This window comes from Amphiprion ocellaris, chromosome 15 (assembly GCF_022539595.1).
Source record: "Amphiprion ocellaris isolate individual 3 ecotype Okinawa chromosome 15, ASM2253959v1, whole genome shotgun sequence".
NCBI classification, from domain to species: domain Eukaryota; kingdom Metazoa; phylum Chordata; class Actinopteri; family Pomacentridae; genus Amphiprion; species Amphiprion ocellaris.
The window spans coordinates 13,135,096-13,157,367 of NC_072780.1; the positions used below are offsets into that span (position 1 = coordinate 13,135,096).

Consider the following 22,272-nt stretch of genomic DNA (forward strand, 5'->3'; position numbering starts at 1 on the left):
ACCATTTTATAAAATGCCAACTTTGTTAATCTAATACCTTTAATTCGTTTGTCTTGGCATGTTAAAAAGCCATATAGGACAGTAAAATGTTTTAACCTGCAGTGCCTTTTTTGGCCAATCAGAGGCAGCAGAAAAAATATTGTGAACACCACTGACATATAGTTTAAAAGCACCATAGTATACCCCCTTTTAATGCGTGAATGGAAGTCTGACATATTCCCCAAATTTCCCCATTTCAGCTCAAAGTATTGTACAGGTTGTTCATCCTAATGTTCTTTTACTGTCCCTGGTTTTTATCAGTGTTTGTGTTTATAGCTTTAAGTGCAATTGAGCTGCTGTGACATCAGAACAAACCCGCAAACCTGAACGCCTCATTCAGAGACACACTCACTCATCCACTGAGAAAGGAAATTAAGGCTAAGTCTGTCTTTTCTCACATTTTGTGGATCTCTACACATACACACTTGTGCTAAAATGCAATGAAGAACGTGATTTTGCATAATATGACCCATTTCAGTTAAGATATGGCAAACGTGTTTGCAAACATTTGTGGAGCAACAAGATTTTTGATGTTCCTGTCCATCTGATGAATTTGAAACCAGTGTTCGTTTTTTAGTTTGATTTTTTTTTTGGTTCCTGCCAATTCCTGGAGGACATACAGTGGTGGAAAAACATTTTCGGACACTCCATACATTTGTGAAATAGTGCATTAAGAATCACTCTTAGGTCTTCAAGTGCAATTTCTTTCAGTACAGTCACAGCCAAAAATACTAAACAAATCCTAAAAAAGCCATTAAAAGCCTAAAAATAATTGGTTCCATAAAAATACATAATAAATTTTGAGTACTGGATCATTTTGTTACCAGTGATAGCGAGATGAAACTTCCTACAAGCCTCAATAAAATCACCTTTCGAACTGTAATATTGTCTTTTGATACTTCATTATAGAAACACGATAGCTGCTTTAATTTGCTTTAGCTGTTGCCAAAATTCTCAAACCACTCATGAAGCCTCTCTGTTACCAAAACGACACAGAATACAACATCTGTGTTTATCAATGTGTGCATTTCTTGTTGCGGGGGTCATTGACCTGTTTAATACCACAGAATGCATTAAAGTGTATGTTAATTGGCCTAAATATAAAAGTATGATATGAAAACCATGCAATATGTGCTAGTTTTAGACAACTGCTAGACATTTTTGGTATTTCCCAACAAGCAGAAGTCATGGCGCTGGTCTGATTGCACTGACAAAAGGGTCTCCACATGCAGTAATATAGCATGGTAAAACAGTATGTAGTTCTTTTTAATGTAAGGTCATTTACTAAGTCATTAATAATGGTACAAACTTCCCAGGGATACAGAGAAGCTGATTTCGCTAAAATTTTCTGTAATATTGCAGCAATTTTCTCATGTTGTAAAGAACTGAAAGTCAATTACTTTGCTGGCTCAATTCCAAAAAAAAAAAAAAGTTTTCTACAACCACCTGAAAGCCATAGTGGATTCGACGACAGCTTCAAGAATTGGTTAAGGATCCTGGACGTGCAATGAACTGCGAGGCCTGCTTAGATTTAAAATGCAGAAACCCAAAGTGACAGTGTTCTGGAGGGACTGGGATTCTGCATCTAGCATGACAGGAACTGTCTTAAATGTTTTCTGAGAGGAGAAAATATGTGGCCATTTTCAGAAGTACCTTTGACTGTGGAAAAACATTAAAAAAAATCACATGTCCAGACCAGTGGAGACCAGATGTCTGGACAGTCACATGTCAAGCTGGGGAGCCCACAAATTCCCAATGTCCTGAGTACCATTTCTCCTCATGCAGCATCTCTCTGTGACGTCTGCAGCACTTGGTGGATTAGTATGTTCCTTTGAAGACCTAGGTATTGATGCTGTCTTTAAAGGAGCTGGAAGAAACTTGGTAAACTGCGATTGCAGCAAACTAACTGAGAGTTTCGTGTTGATGAGTGCGTTGTTTTTCAACCCCTTCTGAGAAATTTGTGCAAGACTACAACATTTCCTGTTTTCTTCACCTCAGCCCCCAGCAGCTCACCAGCATGGACATCTTTGAATCAATCAACAACTGCCTCGCCACAGAGAAGAGGCGTGGCATTTGACACGAAGGCTGTCAGTGGAACAGGTCAAGATCAACTTCAGTCTTTGGCCAACCCTGAGTCAGAAAGGTCGCTTTGACTCTTAAGAAATCAAGCTACAGATATGAAAGAAAAAACAGGCAAAACATGAGGGAAACAACAACTCTGGCTTGAAAAGTTATGGCACCATTCAGACTTCCTGTGGTCCGAAATGAGTGGATCATGTCAACATTTTCCTCTTACACTGTCTTTGCCCTGATTTTCCTACCATGACTGAGAGGTGTCCACCGGAGAAGATCTAACAGAAGACTGGCTGTAGAAGCAGAGGGCATGAACAGCACCAACTTTAGATTTGTATGGTGTTTCGGTGGTTACAACAGCTGTCTGGCAGGAAGAAGACTTGGGTCAGACTGTGGAGTTTCTGTGGTATCTGTGCTTTCACCCTGCAGTGTGCCTCGTTTCTCGTGTTTTCAAAGGTTACTGACTCTCGGTTTCCTGCAGCTGAATGTGTGAATGACCTAAACAGTCATGAAAGCATTTTAAACATAAAAAAATATGCAAGACCATAAGTGAAAGAAATGAATTAGACTGTTTGCTTTCACACAAATTGCACACGTTAGCATTCCCAGCGAACAAATTGTTAATGATCAACCTAGCTGATACTTCATGTAATATACTGTATGAGATGACCTCTGTTTTAACATTTTACATTTACTGATGCAATATCCCAGAGTGGAATTTCAGTTTTTTACATTTTATGCCTCTTTACACTTGTACTTTCCAGATTATGATTGAACCTACAAAGAGAGCTGACAATCACCTTGTGTAATATGATGTTTTGTTAAATACATTTAATGATTCCATGGTATGTAAAGTTGTTAAACTGATTCCACATCAAGCTACAACATGAACATGTTATTAATGCAGATAAATACTTTCTGTCTGAAAGGGGGCATTCTGCATAATGGAGACTTTACTGATAGATGTTTCTACACTTTGGTAATGCAGTTCCACAATGTATTTTGATATTATTTTGTACTTAAATTCAGTTTGTGAAAACTTCAGTGGCCAGAAGGCCCTCTGCAGCCTGTAGCAGCAGCCTTGGAGGATTGTTTATGTCTGGGTGCTTCCATCCCTCTAACAGGCCTATCTCTACATCTGGGAGGCAACTCCCAGTCAGACTTTACATAGTTACTACTTATCACCTCTGGCAAGCATGTCACAAACTAAAGTGCTCCCACCCACTCTCAAATAGATGCATTCTTCTTACCCCTGTCACTATCTTTACACTAAATCTGAAGCACCGTGTTTTTGTTTTACGCACCAACTGCACAGCATATGGGGACTTCTATTTCATATAAGCTCATTTTTACACCTTTGGTTTTTGACACCAAGGGTTAACGTTACTAACATTCAGAACACTACAACCACTTTCACCGTGTTGCACGGGTGGTGCTTCCCCACAGATTGGGTGTGATGCAGCTGATGTCACAGCAACATCCTTCGCTGGCCTCCCCTTACCAACCTACACCGTCGGAAAGTGTAGCCGCAAAAGATAGAAGGGATAAATCGATGACGCGTGTTTTGCAGTCCTTTTACTTGAAATTTATCCAAAAAGGGGGAGCAAGTGAGGCAAGTCTGCTCATGTCCTGAAACTCCTTCTCTCTCTCTCTCATACAGAGAGAAATAACAGTGTGCGCATATGACGACTATTAAGTCCGGTGGAGGTGGGAGGAGGAGGCGGTGTTTATCCTCCTCACTGAAGTGGATAACTGTAAAGTCACTCCTTTTCTCCCACCACTCAGCTACAGCTCTTACTGATGCTATCAGTGATTTGCTTCACATTTGCCGCCTGCATTAGAAGTGTTTTCCAATAGCTCTGTGCGCGAACCGTCACTGGATTGTTTTTGGATACTTTTGGTTTACTTTTACGCATGGCACCATCGGTGACATTCCAGGAGTGACAGCTGGACGCGCAGGAGCTCTGATCGTACAAAGCAAAGGCAGTTTGGAGACTCTTTTTAAACTAATTTGAGGTCAGTTTACGACTTTTACACTTCACTGAGTGTGACAGTAAGCCAATAAAATATCTCTACTGCGCGTCAAGTGTAACTGGCGTGGTCTGCGTGTTACGAGTTTGTCCTCAAAACATCATTTTCTACGTTTCTTTCATTGTATTTCTCATAATCCGAGTCATGCGTCCCCGAAGCTCCTGCGCAGTTGATCGATCTCACTGCGCAAATACGCATAAAATGACTACTTTTTTCATGTTTATTCCTAATGCTAATTAAATTCCCGGTGTGTTTAAAAAAAAAAAAAAGATTTGTTTGATAATTAAATAAAGGAAGATCAAAAACAAACCAGGCAGCTGCAGGGTAATAGAAAAAGTGGGCTGCCGGGAAATACACACGCGTACTGGCACACGTGAGTGTGTGTGTGTGTGTGTGTGTGTGTGTGGTGTGCGCATGGATGGAATGTTGTGAGGGGGAGCAAGAGCCGCTTAACGCCCACTTTTTTTTTAAACATAGGAAATCATGGTCAATAAGTCTTGATTTTGTGGCTTCACTGTTAGTTGCTTAGTTTGTGGTGACTGTCCTCAAGTATCACATGCCTCTATGCATCAGATTACATACCTCAAACCTTGTGAATTAGTTCTGCATGCCCCCCTAACCATGTGTGCTATGTTTGGTCCAAAAACATGTTAAGTAGTTGATCCTCTCATCCCTTTCTCCCCCTTCTGTTTCCTTGGTTCTCATCACACTAAACAAAAGAAGCATCAAATATTTAGAAAGTGTATCTGAGCTTTTGGAATTCGAGTTTGAAGTTAGAGAAAGGTCCCTGGTGACATTACGACAACCTCTTAATAATTGAGCACTTGTGACTCATTCACACTGAAACTATGTCAAGTTAAGGGGAATTTGTCTTCGACGGAAAAGTAGTGGGTATTTCAGTCAGAGAAGATGTTTTAGAGGCCTGAGCTCTCGCCTGGTTTTACTTTTTCCCTCCTCCTGACAGGCCTCTTTTGCTGTCCCCCAGCCAATGTTCTGCTCATTTGTTTAACTGTAACATTCCTCAGACCTCCAGTGACACAACTTTCTGCTGTTTGTTCTCTCCCTTTCAGTCATCACGATTCAAATCCCCTTTACGCCTGATCACTTTAAATATTTAAGCTTTGAAAGCTGAGCCTGCAGAATTAGTGAGTCGTGTGTGTGTGTGTGTGTGTGTGTGTATGTGTATGTGTGTGTGTTTGTGGTCACACTAATATGTTAACATGCAGGGGACTTCCTTCATGCCCTGTGAGTCACCAAATACTGTTTGCAGGGCACAGAAGATGTTGGGGTTACATCATGTGCATATCCACCCACACAATTTTCTTGATTCTATTGGTGCCTCTCAATCTTTCATAAACTTTATCAAAAGGGGAAAACCAACTGGAAATTACCCTTAGTGGCTTAGTGGCTAAGTAGCAGCCCAGCAGAGCTCTCATCTTTGCTCTCAGTGGACCAAATTGAAGCCTTAAAAAGTCTTTCTCTTCCAGCTGTCTGCAGGCCTCGCCATGTTTTCCAAAGCCACTGCCAACTTCGTCCGTCAGATTGACCCCGAAGGAAGCCTCATCCACGTGTCCCGAGTGAATGACTCACCCAAGCTGATTCCAATGGCACTCGTCGTCAAGCGCAACCGCATCTGGTTCTGGCAGAAACCCAAATACCAACCGACAGATTTCACCCTCAGCGACTTGTTGCAGGGTGACGAGGTGCTCATACCTGGTATGTAGGTGTGCACTTATTGACTTTTGGTGTGTCTAACCAGGCTGTAAGAAAAAGGAGCGTAGTATTTAATTTCCACAATAGCTGAAATGTGCACTTTTCCATTACGTGCAGCATTACTAACACACAGCCATGTGTTGGGTAACACTGTATGTTTTCTCAGGAGTGTCTGAGAGAGATTTCCTGAGCTATGAGGAGACTTCTAGAGACAAAATCTTCGGGAAGCTGGAGACTGAAGCTGGTTCTCTCGATGTCACACTGGAGGGGCAGGGCACTTCCAAGCTCCAGTCGTGTTTTGGTAAACTGAAGAGAGAGGAACTGGATGTGAGGAAGCTGCTATGTGACTCTGACAACAGGTGAGTAATAATTCTTTTTAATAATGCCGGGTGATGACTTAATTGTTGATAAGATAAACACTCAGTAAATGTAGTCCAACATCATATAATACACCTCAGATGTGCAAAGACGTCCACATCAGTAGTGTTGTGTCACACCCTACTGAATCATTCGAGATGTCTTGTATTTTGGTGTCTGTGTTGTTGATCCCAGTACCCCCAATACAGGGGTCACTGGGCCCAGCTCTGCATTTCTAGGGTCAGCTTCCACCAGCCAGGAGGGTCCAGCCCTGCAGGATAATGAGGAACAGCTTAAGCTGGGGTCGAGGTGGCTCACTTAGCATCTGAGTGCCTACATCCAGATGCCTATCCTGCTCACTCTGATAGTTAATTTCAACTGAGTAGCCGTTGTAGTTAGACCTAAGTTCCTAGGTTTTAAGTTTAGAGGGTTGGAAAGAGTAACTCCAGGGATAAGTTCAAATAATCTATTTTAGCCTCATTGACTAGAACAACCTTTAAGAACCACTGGAACGTCGTGCACACATTATTCTAACGTTTTACCACCATGGAATCTCAACAAACATAATAGGAATCGATTGATTTCCCAAGCTGTTAACTTTAGTTGCAGGATCAATGTTGATTATAAAGTTTCACCAAAAGCAAAGCAGTAGTTCATGATTACAATTGTTAATAATTCCCAATAAAAATTATAAGATGATTTAAATTAACTGTTTTGATTGACAGAATAGAACTAAGCTCCCTACCTCATGATTTGTATCTTAAAAATTGCCAGAATAAGTCACTGGGAGGGTGAGAGCAGACAGCTTGGCCAAAGCTGCTGGTTCAGTCCTAACCTGACGCCCAGAGAAAACCTCCTAAGAGGGATTGGGGTATCCCGACTCCCCGTAAGCCGCCGATGCTCTCGGAGCAGAGGAGGCTCAGTCCGAATCAGGTCCGCGCATGTCGTTTTTCCGTGCAGGCCAAGCGGTTGTAATCCATACTTGTGGTTTCATTGTAGTGAGCGTTGGAATCTGTATTGCTCCTCTAGTCCATTTGAGAAAGTAGTTCTCTGTGTTTGTCAAGCAGGGTGAAGCGAACAATCCATTACTCCTTTAAAACAAATTTGCAGACCATACTGAGCACCCCTCTGTTTGCAAAGTGTATTCCTCTCTTCCTCAAAGGTTGTCTGATTAGATTCGACATCAGATGCATTCTGCAGGGAACTCTCGCAGAATCTCCCAGTGCAGTGTCTCTGTCATTCATTTTTGTACCAACGCAGGATTCCCTATGCACCCATATGTATTACAACATTTCTCCCCCCTCCTAGTGTCTCATCCCTCACCCGTTTCCCTGCTTTGCTGAAAAACAGTTCTATTTGAGGAATTACAACTGCTGACTGTCAGGCTAACGATGCCCCATTATAGCCTGATGACGTAGAAATTGAAAAGCTGAAGTCAGCTCCATCCTGTACCGACATTCAATTGTGCAACTTAGGACTTTCTTGCTTGTACAAATCATTCTTAATAAATGTTTTGCCACTTTAATTCTTAATCCTCATAGATCTTCTTAATTATCTGGAACAATTTAATCACTCACAACTCAACAGATTATCACCTGATCAATCACAAAATCAAACCAGGCATAACGTAGCTTAATCAAGGAACGATTAAGTTACATCACTGTCAAGTATAAGATCAACAGAGTACAAGTACTATCAGAATGTCGTTAAGGTTGTGGCATAATTACTCATAGAATCAGTGGGTTATAATACTTGTAACAGAGTCCCTCTATACTATTTTCTGCTTGCTTAGACACCAGAGTCCAGTGTCCATGGCTGCTCTGGGATCTCATACCTCAACTCCTCTTCACAGAGTCAACTCATGCAGACTGTCTTCTTTACATCAGGTTAGTGAACATGGAGCATACGCTGGTGCAGCAGCTACATAAACGGGCTGATGTGTTGGCAGTAGTGAAGGAGAGGATCTTCACCACCACCTCCTGCTCCATCACCCAGACCAAAACGGAGCAGTGCATCTTTCAGGGGGTGCTCGGGCTGGTGGGGATGCTGGGGAACACTATTAAGGTGGGTCTGTCTAATTTTGAAAACTTCTTTAAAAACAAAAACAACTTAAAATTCATTATGACTCATTAGATCGATGTGCGTTTTGGTAGATTCAGCTGATAATCTCAGATTAGATATTGTCCAGATTTTCACTTCACAGTGATAAATGCTTTGTTTTGCCCCTTTCTGACATGCACTCGTTTCTGTTAATCTATCAGCAGCTGAACATGTGAGCTTCATGTCTAAATGGACACCCTGCTGACTTTTTGGTTAAAGCCACAATGGCAGCCTTACTAGGTCTGACCTGGTAACATTGCATCTTACTTTCAGCATAGCACAAGTCTGAACTGCATGCTGCCACATATGTATTACATGTACCTCAAGATGTCTAAGGTGATTTGGGGATTTAAATGTTTTACACATTTAAGTGCCGCTAATGATGCAAAAAAAAACAAACAAACATCACAGTGTGCACAAAAGACACAGTTCACACTGCCAAGATTACAAAACACTGTGCTCATGGACTTTGCTCTACAGTTTCATATCATGAAATATCCAGAAACTTTACACAGAGGATGTCAGGCCAAGCTCATAATCTTAATGAGACTCAGCAGTAATGAACAGAATCTGTCTGTGTTTTGATGAAATGTAAACAGGAGCTGAAATTTAGTTTGTTGCTTCCAGCTGATTGTAGGAGTCTATTCTCTGAGTTTATGACATCCTGATTAGATATACTTATCATCATTTTTAGTGCTACTTATCTCACTTTCAAGTGGAAACACTGATTGTTTGTTTATTTCTCTAAAATTGCTTCCATCTGATAAAATTGAAATCATTTGACTTCCCTGTATTCAAATCTGTGTGTGCATACTTGTATTCTCAGGTGTGTGTGAAGGACAGAAACAACATTGAGATGGACTCTGATGTTTCCTTGGAGATCCCCTCCGGTACAGTTATTGCTTACAGCATCAAGGAACTGGAGATTAAGAAAAATGGAAAGTACGGTGAGTGTGTATGTGTTTGTGTGTGTTTATATGAGGTAAACCAAATATCCAAGTATAAAACTAAATCCTTTAACCGCTGCCATGTTGTGACTTTTCATCTTAAACAACGTGGGTTTCCCAAGGCTTCTGCTGCAGTTCAGAGAAGATGAGAGATTATTTCAATGACAACAGTATGTCCTGAAGTAATCCTTAACATTTGTGACTGACTGCACTGCACGCAGTGGTAGAACAAGGCTTATAGGGAATAAATTAGAAGTGCGATTCTCTCATCTCCTATAGTCTGGACGTACCCACTAGGCAGCTGTAAGGATTGCTTGAAGTTTACCTATACTCCTTATCAGTGAAGTTCTTTCACTGGTTACTTTTCATTAGGTGGAAAATGTATTGTTGCTAACCAGTATAATAGATTTTTCAAAAACAATATTTTAATATTGTGCTCTCACCTAGTAGCAGAGAAATTAGGTAACTTAGAATTACCGAAATTTTAAGGTGACAAAGCATTCATTCTAGCTTTTTTGAACAATTCACTATTAATATGGGTGAAACAGTTGAAAATATCACTTTTCTACGTGTTATCTCTTGCTTTACAGATGGATTGATACAGTAACTCCACGGATAGATAGATAGATAGATAGATAGATAGATAGATAGATAGATAGATAGATAGATAGTTAGATAGATAGATAGATAGATAGATAGATAGATAGATAGATAGATAGATAGATAGATAGATAGATAGATAGATAGATAGATAGACCGATAGATAGATAGATAGATAGATAGATAGATAGATAGATAGATAGATAGATAGATAGATAGATAGATAGACCGATAGATAGATAGATAGATAGATAGATAGATAGATAGATAGATAGATAGATAGATAGATAGATAGATAGATAGATAGATAGATAGATAGATAGATAGATAGATGATAGATAGATAGATATATAGATAGATAGATAGATAGATAGATAGATAGATAGATAGATAGATAGATGATAGATAGATAGATAGATAGATAGATAGATAGATGATAGATAGATAGATATATATATAGATAGATAGATAGATAGATAGATAGATAGATAGATAGATAGATAGATAGATAGATGATAGATAGATAGATAGATAGATAGATAGATAGATTTCTAACTCGCAAAGGAGTATAGTTGTTGTCAACCCGAATAAAACATTATCTTTCACTTCACCTGGATTCTCTGATTGCACTGCAGCCTCCTTCCTGGTGTGTGTGTGTGTCAGACAGATAGACAAGACTGCAGCAACACCATAGAAATATATTTTCCCGCTCATTTGGCTCAGACAGTGTGAAAAAAAATGCTTTGGCGCTGCACCTCATGTATTTTCTTGAATAGAGAAGTGGAGCAGACAGTTATGCAAACATCCCTACCCAGTACAAGAGTAAGCAACTAGTTTGTCTTTCTTTTAACGTTCCACAGGCTGGTGTCAGTGATGGGTGATGTGTGTTTGCTTCCCTGTGTGGTTATCAATGCTGTTGTGTGTATTTTCAGGTATATGTCTACAACCTGGCACAATAGGAGGTTTTGAAGCAGACACGGCCCTAATGTCTAATGACGACTTCGATGTGGTGGACAGCAGATGCAACGGACATAAAGCTCCAATGAATGCACCTCCGACTACACTTCAGAATGGTTTGTGTCCATTCATTCATGCATTTATAAAGTTACACATTAACGGGAAATAGTCTGCATTTATGAGGAATTCAGGAGGAAGTGAAACGTGAGTGAAATGGCAGAACTGAAGAAGGTTCCCTTTTCTTCCAAATATAGAATTGTTGTATCCATGATTTATGAACTTTGTTTTAGGGCTGACTTTCTTCAGTAGCAAAAAAATGGACTAAAACAGCTTCAATACATATGAACATGGAGTTATGTGATACAAAGGTATAACGGTCATTTGGATATATTTGATCTGTCATTTAAAAACAGCTCTATTTACTGGTTTTCTTGCAGGATCCGAGAAGATGGACCTTGTTCCTTTGGCAGAGCTCCCACAGTCGACTCGATGTGCCTTCACAAAGATGCTCCAAGAGACTCTGAAGGACAGATCTGCTCTGTCGTACCTGCAGTGTGCGGTGGGTGATACAGTGGCATGACACCAATTCACCACATCTTAGTCTGTCTCCCAAAACCACTGTGTATTTCTTCAAAAATCCCCACAATGAGGCAAAAACTTGCAATGCTTTTGCGTTATCCCCTCTTCTCTCCTACTCCGTTAGCTGGAGGAGTTGTGCAGTGGTGAAACACTCAAAGTGGACAAGCAAGAAGAAGACTCGGAGAGTCCCAGAACTTCAGTGCCGGCCCTGCTGGATCAGGCCGGCCCAGATGGGTCTGCTCCACTAAAAGCAGCTCACTTGTTGGTCAGTGCCATGGAAGGTGAGAAGAAACTCCTGCACATTTTCCACACAGTGCTCTGAGTAGTAGAAATAGTTCTCTAGAAATACTTTACATTCAATTTTTGTTGTGTTTATTGTTTTTATAGAGTTGCCTGATGAAACTCTGAGACTTCTGAGCGAGAGCAGCCCCGATTTTCTGGAGGCCTTGGACAAGCTGGTTAGTTAACTGTTTTTTTTTATATATCTTTATGCAGATGATTAGGCTGTTTTCCTCTGCAGGAATTTATGGGCTGTTTTAGGACAGCACAAACCTGTGAGCACGTTCTGACTCCTGAAATTTCACTGTAGAACCTTTTTCAGGACTGTTTTAAGGGTAGATAAACATAATGATCATGATACTCGGAGTGGACAGCAAACCCCATGAAATGCCCTCTCGATGTCCTCATCGAGTAGCAGTTTTCTCCATCAAATAATACGACCACAGTAGAAACAAGAAAAGTACTCCGAGACTGCAGTATTCTGCCAAGGCTGCTCAGTCGTTGTATGGTTTCCGATGGATAAGTCCCAGTAAGTCTGCAGCAGTGGATTTGTAGTAGGATCGCAATCATGTGATGATCAGCAGGCTGCTGCTGTAGTTTTCACTTGTTGTCATAGTTACAGTGACGCCGTGCCGCTATCTCACAATGATACAGAAACTTTTTACAAATCCGTGGATCCAGACTATAAGCAGCATCACTGCCAGAATCTAATCAGGTGGTCCTTGTGTCATTTCTGACCTTCCCTGAAAATTTCATTAAAATCCGTTATTCCGTTTTTGAGTAATGTTGTGCACAGAAAGACAAACAGACAAATGTACGCCGATCATCACATAACTCCGCCATGCTCCTTGGTGGAGTAAAAAAAAAAGGCTTAAAGGGCCAATTATTGGCCCTTTCCTGTAAATATCTGCAGCTTCTCACATTTGCTTTGAGTTCCTGCAGTGAAAAGCCACATATAGTTTATACATGAGTTGAAAATTATCATTGATTATTTTGATCCTGTCAATGCTAAAAATATTCAACAAAAATATTAATGGAGTTCAATTTTGCATCAAAAAAGGCCAACTCATCTGACTTTAAAAAAAATATTTGTGTAGAGTTAAATGAGAAGAATGATGTGACACTCATACGTTTAGCAAGCTGTTAGCTTAGCATAAAGAGGGAAGCAGAAAGCCTGGCTCCAGTCTGACTCACCTAATGTAGGATGCAGGTATAAGCTACCAATCATGTCAGTCGGCTTCGTCTTTAATTCTGATATCTGTGTATTGCTGTTTTCTTCACGATGGGAAACAACAACTTCCACGCAGCAACCTACAACACTAAAAATTTCAAGTTTTTTGGAGAATTTGCATCATGCAGAAAGGCAGCCCGGCTATTTTATTTTTTTTTGTGGTGGATTATCCATTTTAATCACACTCCTTGTCTCCTTGCAAGCAAAAGTTCCACCACAACACAAATACAAAAAAGCCAGAGCATTTTTTTTTTTTAATCCCGTGTAGCAGAGTATGAGCTACAGAATGGGCTGGCTAAACACAAGTGACCAAAATCCATTTACCTGACCTCCCTTAAGCTCACTCTCTAACATATTATATCTCTTTTGACTCCAAGTAGTTTGCAACTTCAACCAGAATTACATTTCTTAACCAGCTGCTGACTATAGCTTTATATTTTATACACAGACATTAGATCACGTTAAGTATATTTCAAAAATTTCTATACCTATGAGAAAAATATGATTTAAACCAGAAAAGAGAGTCTGTATTAATATCATCATCCATATCCCCAGCTGTGCAGTCTGAAGGACAGCAGCGAGCCTGTCTCCATCCAGTCTCTTCCCATCCTGCTGCAGGACAACCAGACCTTCCAACTGGCCAAGCAGCTGCTCAGCTCCACCAGTATGACGCTGAAGAGAGACGCCGACCGGCTGTGGATGGAGACAGACCATCGAGCAGGAGTCCTCCCTTTGGTCCTCAGTCTGAGCATACGTGGATTGTCCTTGCTCTGCAGTGGACTGTAAAAGTGTCTGCATGTCGGAATGTATCCTCACTTTCTTCATCTTCATTGTGTATAAGCTCGCTATGGTTTCTTGCAAGACATCTTTATTGCATCAGTTGTATTATTGCTTTTTAATACGTTTAATATTTGTTACAATAGAGAATAGTGTTATATTATTTTTTCCTTCATATATTTTTATTATTTAAACCAAACACTTCATATTTTTGTATTAAAAAACCAAATATATATATTTGATGAGTTGTGAGACTGTGATGTGGTCCATTGTTTCGTTAACTCGCTCTTTTCTCGTTTGAAAGCCTTTAAGGAGTTTGGTAACTGATCCACCACCTTACAAAAAGCTGTCTGTCAAATTGTTACTACATGGTAAAAATCCAGTTGTTATTTATTGATTTTGTCTCGTTTTTCAATGAAGACCATCTGTGAGAAATTTCTGCTACAGCTAAAAGCAGTTTTGATTTCTTATTCTCAAGAGATGTTTACATGTTGTTGATTTCAAGTTTTACAGATAGCATAAACATGAAAAATGAAATGCATGTTAATGGTACACAGACCCAATGACCTGTATTTATGAAAAACTATCCTGCATGCCTATTCATGCCAGGATGTTTTTATTTGAATTTTAAATGGCCCTGTGTTGTAATGCTGCTCCAGCTCCTAATTGAAAGAAAGTTAGAATATTTAACATTCCCTGAGATACCAGCTTTGAATTTAAAAAAAGCTGCATTGTGTTAAAATGCACTATTGACCTTTGATATGTAGATTATGTGTGTTTGTATGAGCTACAAGGATATACAAAGTTGCCTTTGCCGTGACTTTAATGCCACTTTTTAATTTGTTGGCTGAAAAAGACACTTTATCCTATATTCATACATCTTTGCATGTACTTGACTGTGTCATTCCTGTCTCAAAGCTACTTTTATGTCATAGCAAACACAAATAAAGCTTTTTATATTGCATGCTCAGCATCTCTTAAAGTTGAAGAAACATGATGCAAAGTGAGAAATTGTATCCATCTTTCTGAAAAACATCTCTTTTGTTGAAAAACTGAACATTAAACTTGTATTTGTATTGAAAATGTCTTTCATTTATGTCTGACACTGTTATTCTAAAAAGGATCATGCATGTGCTGTGTGGGATCCAGTGGGTGGTGTGTAGTAGCTGTCAGAATGATTCACACAGGTGTGTGAACCGCCTGAGGGAAGGAGGACACCACTGTAGTCCTTAATTTACAATATATCAGTGCAGTCAGTGCTCTGACTTTGCTGAAAGTCATGTTAAAGTTCATGCAAAAGGCAGTTGACTTTTAGCTGCTTTTTTAACGCCTTGATGCGCAACATGGGTCAAAAGTGACCCAAATCCCAACCACACTTTATGCTCTTACATGTTCATTGTAGGATGCACAGTGGCTCGCTGGTTAGCACTTTCGCCTTGCAGCTAGAAGATCCCTGGTTTGCATCCGAAACCTTCCTGGGATCTTTCTGCATGGAGTTTAAGTTTATACGTTCTCCCTGTGCATGCGTGGGTTTTCTCCGGGTTCTCCGGCTTCCTCCCACAGTCCAAAAACATGCTGAGGTTAACTGGTAACTCTAAATTGTCTATAGGTGTGATTGTTTGTCTGTATACGTAGCCCTGCGACCTGTCCAGGGTATCCCCTCCCTTCACCTGAAGTCAGTTGGGATAGGATCCAGCCCTAATGAGGATTTAGTGGTGTACAGATAATGGATGGATGGATGATCATTGTGCACTCATGGAGGTGTTTTCCCTTACACCTGATTAGACCTTTTCTCAGTGTTCACAGACCTTTAATAATGCAAATCTACAAACCGTCTGCTGCACCTGTTAGGGTGTAAAAAAAACCACACCTTTCCCTGTCATTATGAATATCGATTGCACTTTTTAGGGTTCATCAACTATAGCTAGCAACTTAAGCGTCCAACTATCTCAATGGCCCCTAAAGTCATACATTTGCTGTGTAATCTGGAGATTGGCTGATGTTTAAAAATATGTGATTGTATTTTTGAAGTTGCTGGAAATGTTCAGAGACGCTTACATACAAACAAATATATGGTGAAAAAAGAGAGACTACCTGAAGTTGGAATAAAACATGTGACAGCGAAATATACCCATGTAGCAAAGGTTTACGCTTAAATAAGTATTAAATTCTTCTCAGCATACTCAGATTAGTCTTAAACAAATGTTAAATAGTGAGTTAAGTTTAAGCTAATTTTTATAATTATAAATAGCATCAACTGGATTGCTGGGGAGTAGATATCTACGTATACTAATAGTTTAATAATGTTCTCAATGTCCAGCATTGTCATCTCTTTAAACAAACCTCAGACTGCCTAAATGAGTTCTAAATGAAATACTGGCACAAACATAACCATTTTCCCACTTCTGCATTGGCTATGATCACTCAAAGGTAGTAGTCTAAGAGTTTCCACCGCATTGGGGTCACTGGCTTCTTGTTTCTCAGCAGCACTCCAACACTTTACATGGCAACTTCTGTCTGTAGCATTTCTGTCTGACAGCATGCAGAGGACATGCACCCTCCTAACAAGTTTCTTCTGTGTTCAGAGTGCAGCCAACAAATCCTTTCTAATTTTTTTGACAAAGTCAGAGTGGGAGCATGTGCATTACTGACTTCACCTTAATTGTTACATCTAGTTTGTACTACGACCACCTATTATACCTGCTGCCTTTTCATAATGAACATTAAAAACAGTAATTTTTTTTTTTTTTTACTTTTTACAATAACAACGTATGCAAGACATATCCCATGGACTTCAAAAGTCCCCAAATTATATACTGACCCTATTGACTCTATCTTGGCTACCCTCTGGAAACCTTCTGGAGACGCCACGGAGCAGATAAATTACCACATTATTTATCCTCTGTGGAATGAAGCATGACATTTGAGACATTTAACAGCGTGTAACTCTGATTTCTGAGCTCGTTGTGGCCACTGGAGGAAACTCGGTGTGCTTTCAATGCAAACTGAGACTGAGATTTATGCGTCAAACTGCCACGTGGGGTCGCTGTAGGAAGGATTGCGGCGCGATGACGTCATTCGTGTGCGACCTCGGCTCCTGCTCGCTGTGAAAACAACAACGCCGAGCTCGAGCCGCCGAGAGGACTCCCTACGGGTGAAAACATGCCGGTTTGTAGCTTCTTCCTTCAGGGACGTTGTCGTTACGGCGACAAATGTTGGAATGAGCACCCGAGAGGAGGAACCAGAGGAGGTGGATACAACGACAACCGCTCCTCTGGTCAGCAGCAGTCCAGAGGAGGAGGAGGAGGTGAAGACTTCAGCTGAAAACTTTTCGAACTTTCTGTCTCACTCGTTAGCCGGTTTTGTTAACCTGCTGGATCTATAGAGAAGTTAAACAGTAACGGTAGCTAAGCTATCAGAACAACGTATAACGTAATAATAACGTAGCATAGAGGAATGTTTTTCGCCTCCCCAGCAGTTGTAATCAGCCTACAAATGACGTCACCAACGAAAATTAGGAATAAAAATAACATCTCAACCCGCTTTGTTATTTAGGGTTTAATTTTATCAAGTATAGTAGACATTTTAGTTTATACAATGGTCATATATAAGAGGAAAATACGAGATATCTGCAGCGTTGCGAAGATGTTGAAACGTTGGTGATCGTCTGTCAGTTATCATTTTGTCATTGCTTTTTCCATCATTTAACCTGCTTTGTGACCTGGATTATAAGCAATCCGGTTGTTTTTGCCTGAAAAAGCTGAAAATTATTTCAATTCTGTAATGCAGTTTTACATTAGCCAAATTATGAATGCAGCTCCAACATTGTGACTGAAATTACTATTTCTTTACATTTTAGAGATAACAGCAAAGTAAATTATTTCTTCATTTTACATATAAAGGTGTCCAGAAATCATCTTCATTGCAATCTAAAAAAGACATAACACGCCATAACCTAATCATTGGGGGACAATATTTTAGTATTTCCTATCTTTTTTGGAATTTATTCTAGCCAAATTTAAGTGATAATGGGGAAAAAAAACAGAAAACAAACAAAGCAAGCATTACATGGCGGCCAAAGCCATAAGTGTGACTGTATTAGTACAGCCCTTTTTTTTCTAATTTGACTGGTACTATTTTGCATGTTGGTTGCAGGGTTTGGAAACAGAGTTTGGGTGAATCCTTCCCAGCAAAAAGGAGCCTATATCCAACCTTCATCCTTCTCTTCTCATGGAAGTGATGACTGGGGCCGAGGAGGAGGAGGAAGTGACTGGGGCAGAGGAGGAGGTGGAGGGAGAAGAGACAACCTAAAGAGCTCCGAATTCAGTTTTTCCAGTCAAAACAAGTTTTCAGCACTTGGTACCTCCAACACCTTTGACAGGGGAGGAAGAGGAGGTGGATCAGGTGGGGTATCTGCTGGCGATGAAGATGATGACAAAAAACTGTGAGTCTGCTTTTTTTTTTTTTTTTTTTTAACAAGCACTTTTTAACATGCACTTTTAGATGTCATAAGAAAGCATAATTCCTGTGTATCTTTCTTGGTCACTCAGGGAGATCATTCAGATGGACATGGACATTTGGGAGAGTTCGGGGCAGTGGGGTTTCTCGTGTTATTCCAGTTTCAAGACACCTTTGTCTGGTCCGTATCGAATTCACATTTAATTACTTGATGACTGTTTTTATTTATAGTCACAGCACCAGTTGTCAAAACCAAGACACTAGACCTGAACATGTTTTGTATTTCTTGTCCACAGGTTTCACTGATCTCTCTCCAGAAGAGCTCAGGCTGGAATACTACTCCACAAGAGCTTCAGGAGACCTGCAGGGCTATGTAAGAGTAGTGTCACTCATATTTGTCTTCAGGGCAATAATAATTAATAATAAATCTAGAGAGGTTCTTTCTTCTGTGCATTTCTAAAAAACCTTGGTTCTTGACTTTATCGTCTTTAGCTTGATTATTTCATTAAATAATCTTGATTTAATGTGTTGTCTTGTCAAAATGTTGAACAAAAATTGCGGGCATTTTATATTGAGCAACGGCTTAAGAGCCTCTTGCTTTCTGTGTTTAGCTCAACGGTGTCAATCAGTTGCTCAGCCAATGGAAGAATCGAGTCCAGGAACTGAAGATTATGAATCCAGCCACTCGGGCAGCACTGGTGAGACAGATACACGTTTTAAGTGTGTAATTCAGTGAGCAAGTTTTGATATTTATTAGATTTATTCTCTTTTCAGCTTGCAGAGTTAAATGGTGCTGCACCTCAGGCATCTTCAGTTAGCTTTGGTTCCACAACAGGGAGTGGGTTTGGGTCTTCTATGTCCAGTTTCGGAAACAAAGGTGAGGACTGAGTATTGCTACAAGGTAACAGCAAATTTACTTTCTTGCAAAGTGACTGTCAGATAGCGCCTCCTAAAACCAAAAACTGGTATCTTTTTAAGTTCAAAACACAGATCCTTGAAAGGGTCCCTCATCTCCCATGAATACAGTCAATTGAGCAGATGATTTGACTACATTCATTCATTTTCATTTGTTTAATTTTTTTAAATTAACCTGGAAAACATCTAAATTTAAGTAAGTAGGTTCATAGAACAGAATTGCTTTTATTGTCCTGTGAAAAGATGCCGATCAGGTCATCCCATTCATGTTATATATTTCTCTGTGTTAATTCTGAATCTCTCTGACCGTACAGACTTTGGAGCCCCAGCCCAGGCCCGCAGTTTCAGCTTTGCTTCATCACCTGGTTTTGGTTCCTCAGCAGCACCATCGTCATCTTCATCAGGTTTTGGCAACACCTTAGCAGCTCCTACACAGCCTCCCTCTGGGTTTGGGGGCTCATCTGCACCCTCCTCTACATCCGCTGCTTCAAGTTTCTCCTTTGCCGCTGCGTCCACCGACAAACCAGCAGCCGCTTCAGGATTTGGATCAGCCTCGGGGTTTAGTTTCTCCTCTACAGCAAATGCTGGGGGAGGATTCGGTGCCACCGCAGGAAGCAGCAGTGCTTTTGGACAGACGAGCGGAGGATTTGGGGCGACTCCTGCTGCTGCTGCAGGAGCTGGGTCTGCTGCAGAGGCATCGGATGGTCTGTTTTCACCTGAGAGCAAACTGACTCAAGATGAACTGAATCAGTTCAAGGCTAAGAGATTCACTCTTGGCCAGATTCCGCTAAAGCCTCCCCCTGCTAACATGCTAATGGTGTGACACTGCGGGAGAAGCTAACAAGGTTTTTGAAATAAAAAGTTAATTTATACAAAGTGAACATTTCCTTCTGCATAGTGCTTCTTGTTAAGATGTGCCTAATGTTTAAATACTTTGGATCAGCTGTGGCAGGGAAGTCTTGCTTTATTAGTTTATATACTGTTGGGTTTAAAGTACATTTTGTGTGCAGTTTTACAACACAGTACATTTAAATATTGTCTTTTGACATGTGAAGTTCTATGTTTGAGTCGGGATGAATTTAAACTTAGATTATTCTGCTTTATTTTTTGGCAGTTTTTGCTTTTCCTGTTTGTGGACACATTGACAGTAAACTGATAGTTGATGAGCAAAGTTTTTTGAGGATTTATTTGCATCATTATATAATCAAACATGTCAGTTACAACAAACTAATATAAATATGCCATTAACTTTTTTTTTTTTAAAGAAACTTGTGTTTATCAGGGATTTCAGACATAATGTCCTCTTACGTACAAATGTATTTTGTTAAATTTTTCATGTGATATCCATATAATTTCCTCAGACTTACATACTGAAATCTTACGGGTCCACTGTTTATATAAATTGCAATTGTACATCTCATCCAGCAGAGGGAGTCACAATATAAGTGCAAATGTATATCAGTGTTCTCTCTCTCTTTTTTTTTTTTTTAGCATTTAAATGAAGCTCCAAATGCTGTAGCCGATGTGTAATTTAGGACTAACTTGAAAAGAGTAGGTGGTTCGTTTCCTCAGGCTACGTATCATTCTCCCTCTGTTACTTAGATTATAATGTGGCACCATATTAAAACAGTGGAACCAAGGACCAGCGCTCCAAACCCGCTCATTCACAGCAGCTTGTAGGCCCAAAAGAGAGTCAAGTGTGGTGTTGCATGGATAATGGTGAGTGAGTAAGCTATTGAATACATATTTATTAGGTGCTGAGCACCTGGTGGGACCACAGCAAGAGTAATACAGTGACACAGACAGCAATAAGCCATTGTGCTGCTTTAGGGGCTGTGGCTCTGCTGACTGGAGCATATTTTCAGCTGACAGGGAGTTTGTGATATCGTGAAGAGGAGCAGCATCCTGTCTTTGTCTCCGGGAGTGTGTTCCAGTATTTTATGGCCAGGTCAAAGCCACTGTGGATATAACTAATGCAATTTTATGCATACCTATAAATGGTAACAGAACATTAACCGCGAGCAACAGTGTGCAACAGTAATATTCTCTCCTGCTTCTATGTCTGTCAGCAGTAACGTCCCGCCCACCCCTTGCCAGCAGATAATACATAAATAATTCAACAGATTAATGAATGCAATCTCATGAAAAGGCACTTGCACCCTTATTTTCACTGAAACTTGTTTAAATTGTCGTCCGGGGGACTCTTTAGCACATTTTACAGAGAAATATGGACATTTGTGAGTCCTTGTTCCCCCCTAAGCAGATCTAAGCACTAACTGCTGCTTCAAAATGCCTGTCTGCTTGTGTTTATGTAATGTGCATAAGTGGAGGGTGGATCAGAGCATTATTACATGTGAGGGGTGAGTCTATGGATGCCTGCACAGAGTAGCCAGACACAAGATTAGCTATAGGAACTGTTTACACCCTCTGGAGTACATTGCAAACCTGCTTTGATGTATTCTCTTGAAGAATCGCTGAAACGACACTCATCTGATAAGTTGCATTTAATTGTGAGGAGTACAGTTTATGAATTCTGTCACTTTGTCCTTCTTACCTCCAGTATTCCTAAGAGGAACCTGCATGTTGATTCAGTTAAAACACAATACACTTGTCATGTTCTGTGCTCGTCTGCCTTTAATCCACAACCTGCCCCTCCCTCCTGTGAAATCATAGCTTAGATGATGTGTACTGTAATTCAATTGACTGTGACCTGACTCCAGCAACACTGACCAGGCGTACACTGTATATGGCCCTGTAACATATTTAACACACTTATCCATAGGGGAAATAGGACTGTCTGTGTTCTTAATGCCCTATTTAGACTGTATGCCCCAGCTCTGACTGGATCTAGCCCTTGAATTATGATTTCTGGCCACATTTATTAACCCTCCCGTTGTCCTCATTTACGGGCACTAAAAGAAATAGTTTCCTCATGTGAAAAAAATTCAAAAATTCAGCTAAAAAAGTTCCCTAAATTTCTGAAAATTTGCAAAACCTTCAGGAAGAAAATTCCAGTAATTCCTTAAAAGTTTCCCTTAAAAATTTTATTTAAAAAAAAAAAAAAAAAAAAAAATCCCCTATATTTGGCAAGAAAATTCTTGTAAATATCTTCAAAAAATGAGTAAAAATCTTCAAAAAAATCCTAAAAATGTCTAAAGTGATTACATATATATCAATAAAACTTCTAATATTTTCTTTAAGAACATTCACATAAAA

At 40.0% G+C, this 22,272-nt stretch overlaps 2 protein-coding genes across 2 annotated transcripts; both read left to right on the plus strand.

The window, feature by feature from the left end:
* The first annotated feature begins 3,811 nt into the window (after positions 1-3,811).
* LOC111570287 (gasdermin-E-like) lies at positions 3,812-14,770 on the plus strand. The gene is made up of 10 exons (XM_023272959.3): positions 3,812-4,128; positions 5,631-5,859; positions 6,023-6,215; positions 8,100-8,277; positions 9,140-9,260; positions 10,793-10,933; positions 11,255-11,376; positions 11,521-11,677; positions 11,784-11,854; positions 13,462-14,770. Exons 2-10 carry the CDS (start codon positions 5,649-5,651, stop codon positions 13,690-13,692), a joined length of 1,425 nt encoding a protein of 474 aa, XP_023128727.2. The 5' UTR covers positions 3,812-4,128; positions 5,631-5,648; the 3' UTR covers positions 13,693-14,770.
* Positions 14,771-16,753: 1,983 nt separating this feature from the next.
* On the plus strand, positions 16,754-20,698 carry nup42 (nucleoporin 42). Its single transcript, XM_023272957.3, has 7 exons — positions 16,754-16,990; positions 17,839-18,127; positions 18,234-18,322; positions 18,438-18,514; positions 18,753-18,839; positions 18,916-19,018; positions 19,371-20,698. The coding sequence occupies exons 1-7, from the start codon at positions 16,846-16,848 to the stop codon at positions 19,877-19,879; spliced, it is 1,299 nt and encodes a 432-aa protein (XP_023128725.2). The 5' UTR covers positions 16,754-16,845; the 3' UTR covers positions 19,880-20,698.
* The last annotated feature ends 1,574 nt before the right edge of the window (positions 20,699-22,272 follow it).

What these genes read in the sequence shown, in the direction of transcription:
- LOC111570287 (XM_023272959.3), top strand. Translation starts at nt 5,649, where the DNA reads ATGTTTTCCAAAGCCACTGCCAACTTCGTCCGTCAGATTGACCCCGAA. An exon ending in CTATGTGACTCTGACAACAG is followed by an intron (nt 6,216 to 8,099) that starts GTGAGTAATAAT and finishes TCTTTACATCAG; the next exon opens with GTTAGTGAACATGGAGCATA. An exon ending in GTTGGTCAGTGCCATGGAAG is followed by an intron (nt 11,678 to 11,783) that starts GTGAGAAGAAAC and finishes TTGTTTTTATAG; the next exon opens with AGTTGCCTGATGAAACTCTG.
- nup42 (XM_023272957.3), top strand. Translation starts at nt 16,846, where the DNA reads ATGCCGGTTTGTAGCTTCTTCCTTCAGGGACGTTGTCGTTACGGCGAC. An exon ending in GTCCAGAGGAGGAGGAGGAG is followed by an intron (nt 16,991 to 17,838) that starts GTGAAGACTTCA and finishes TGTTGGTTGCAG; the next exon opens with GGTTTGGAAACAGAGTTTGG. An exon ending in GAAGATGATGACAAAAAACT is followed by an intron (nt 18,128 to 18,233) that starts GTGAGTCTGCTT and finishes TTGGTCACTCAG; the next exon opens with GGAGATCATTCAGATGGACA.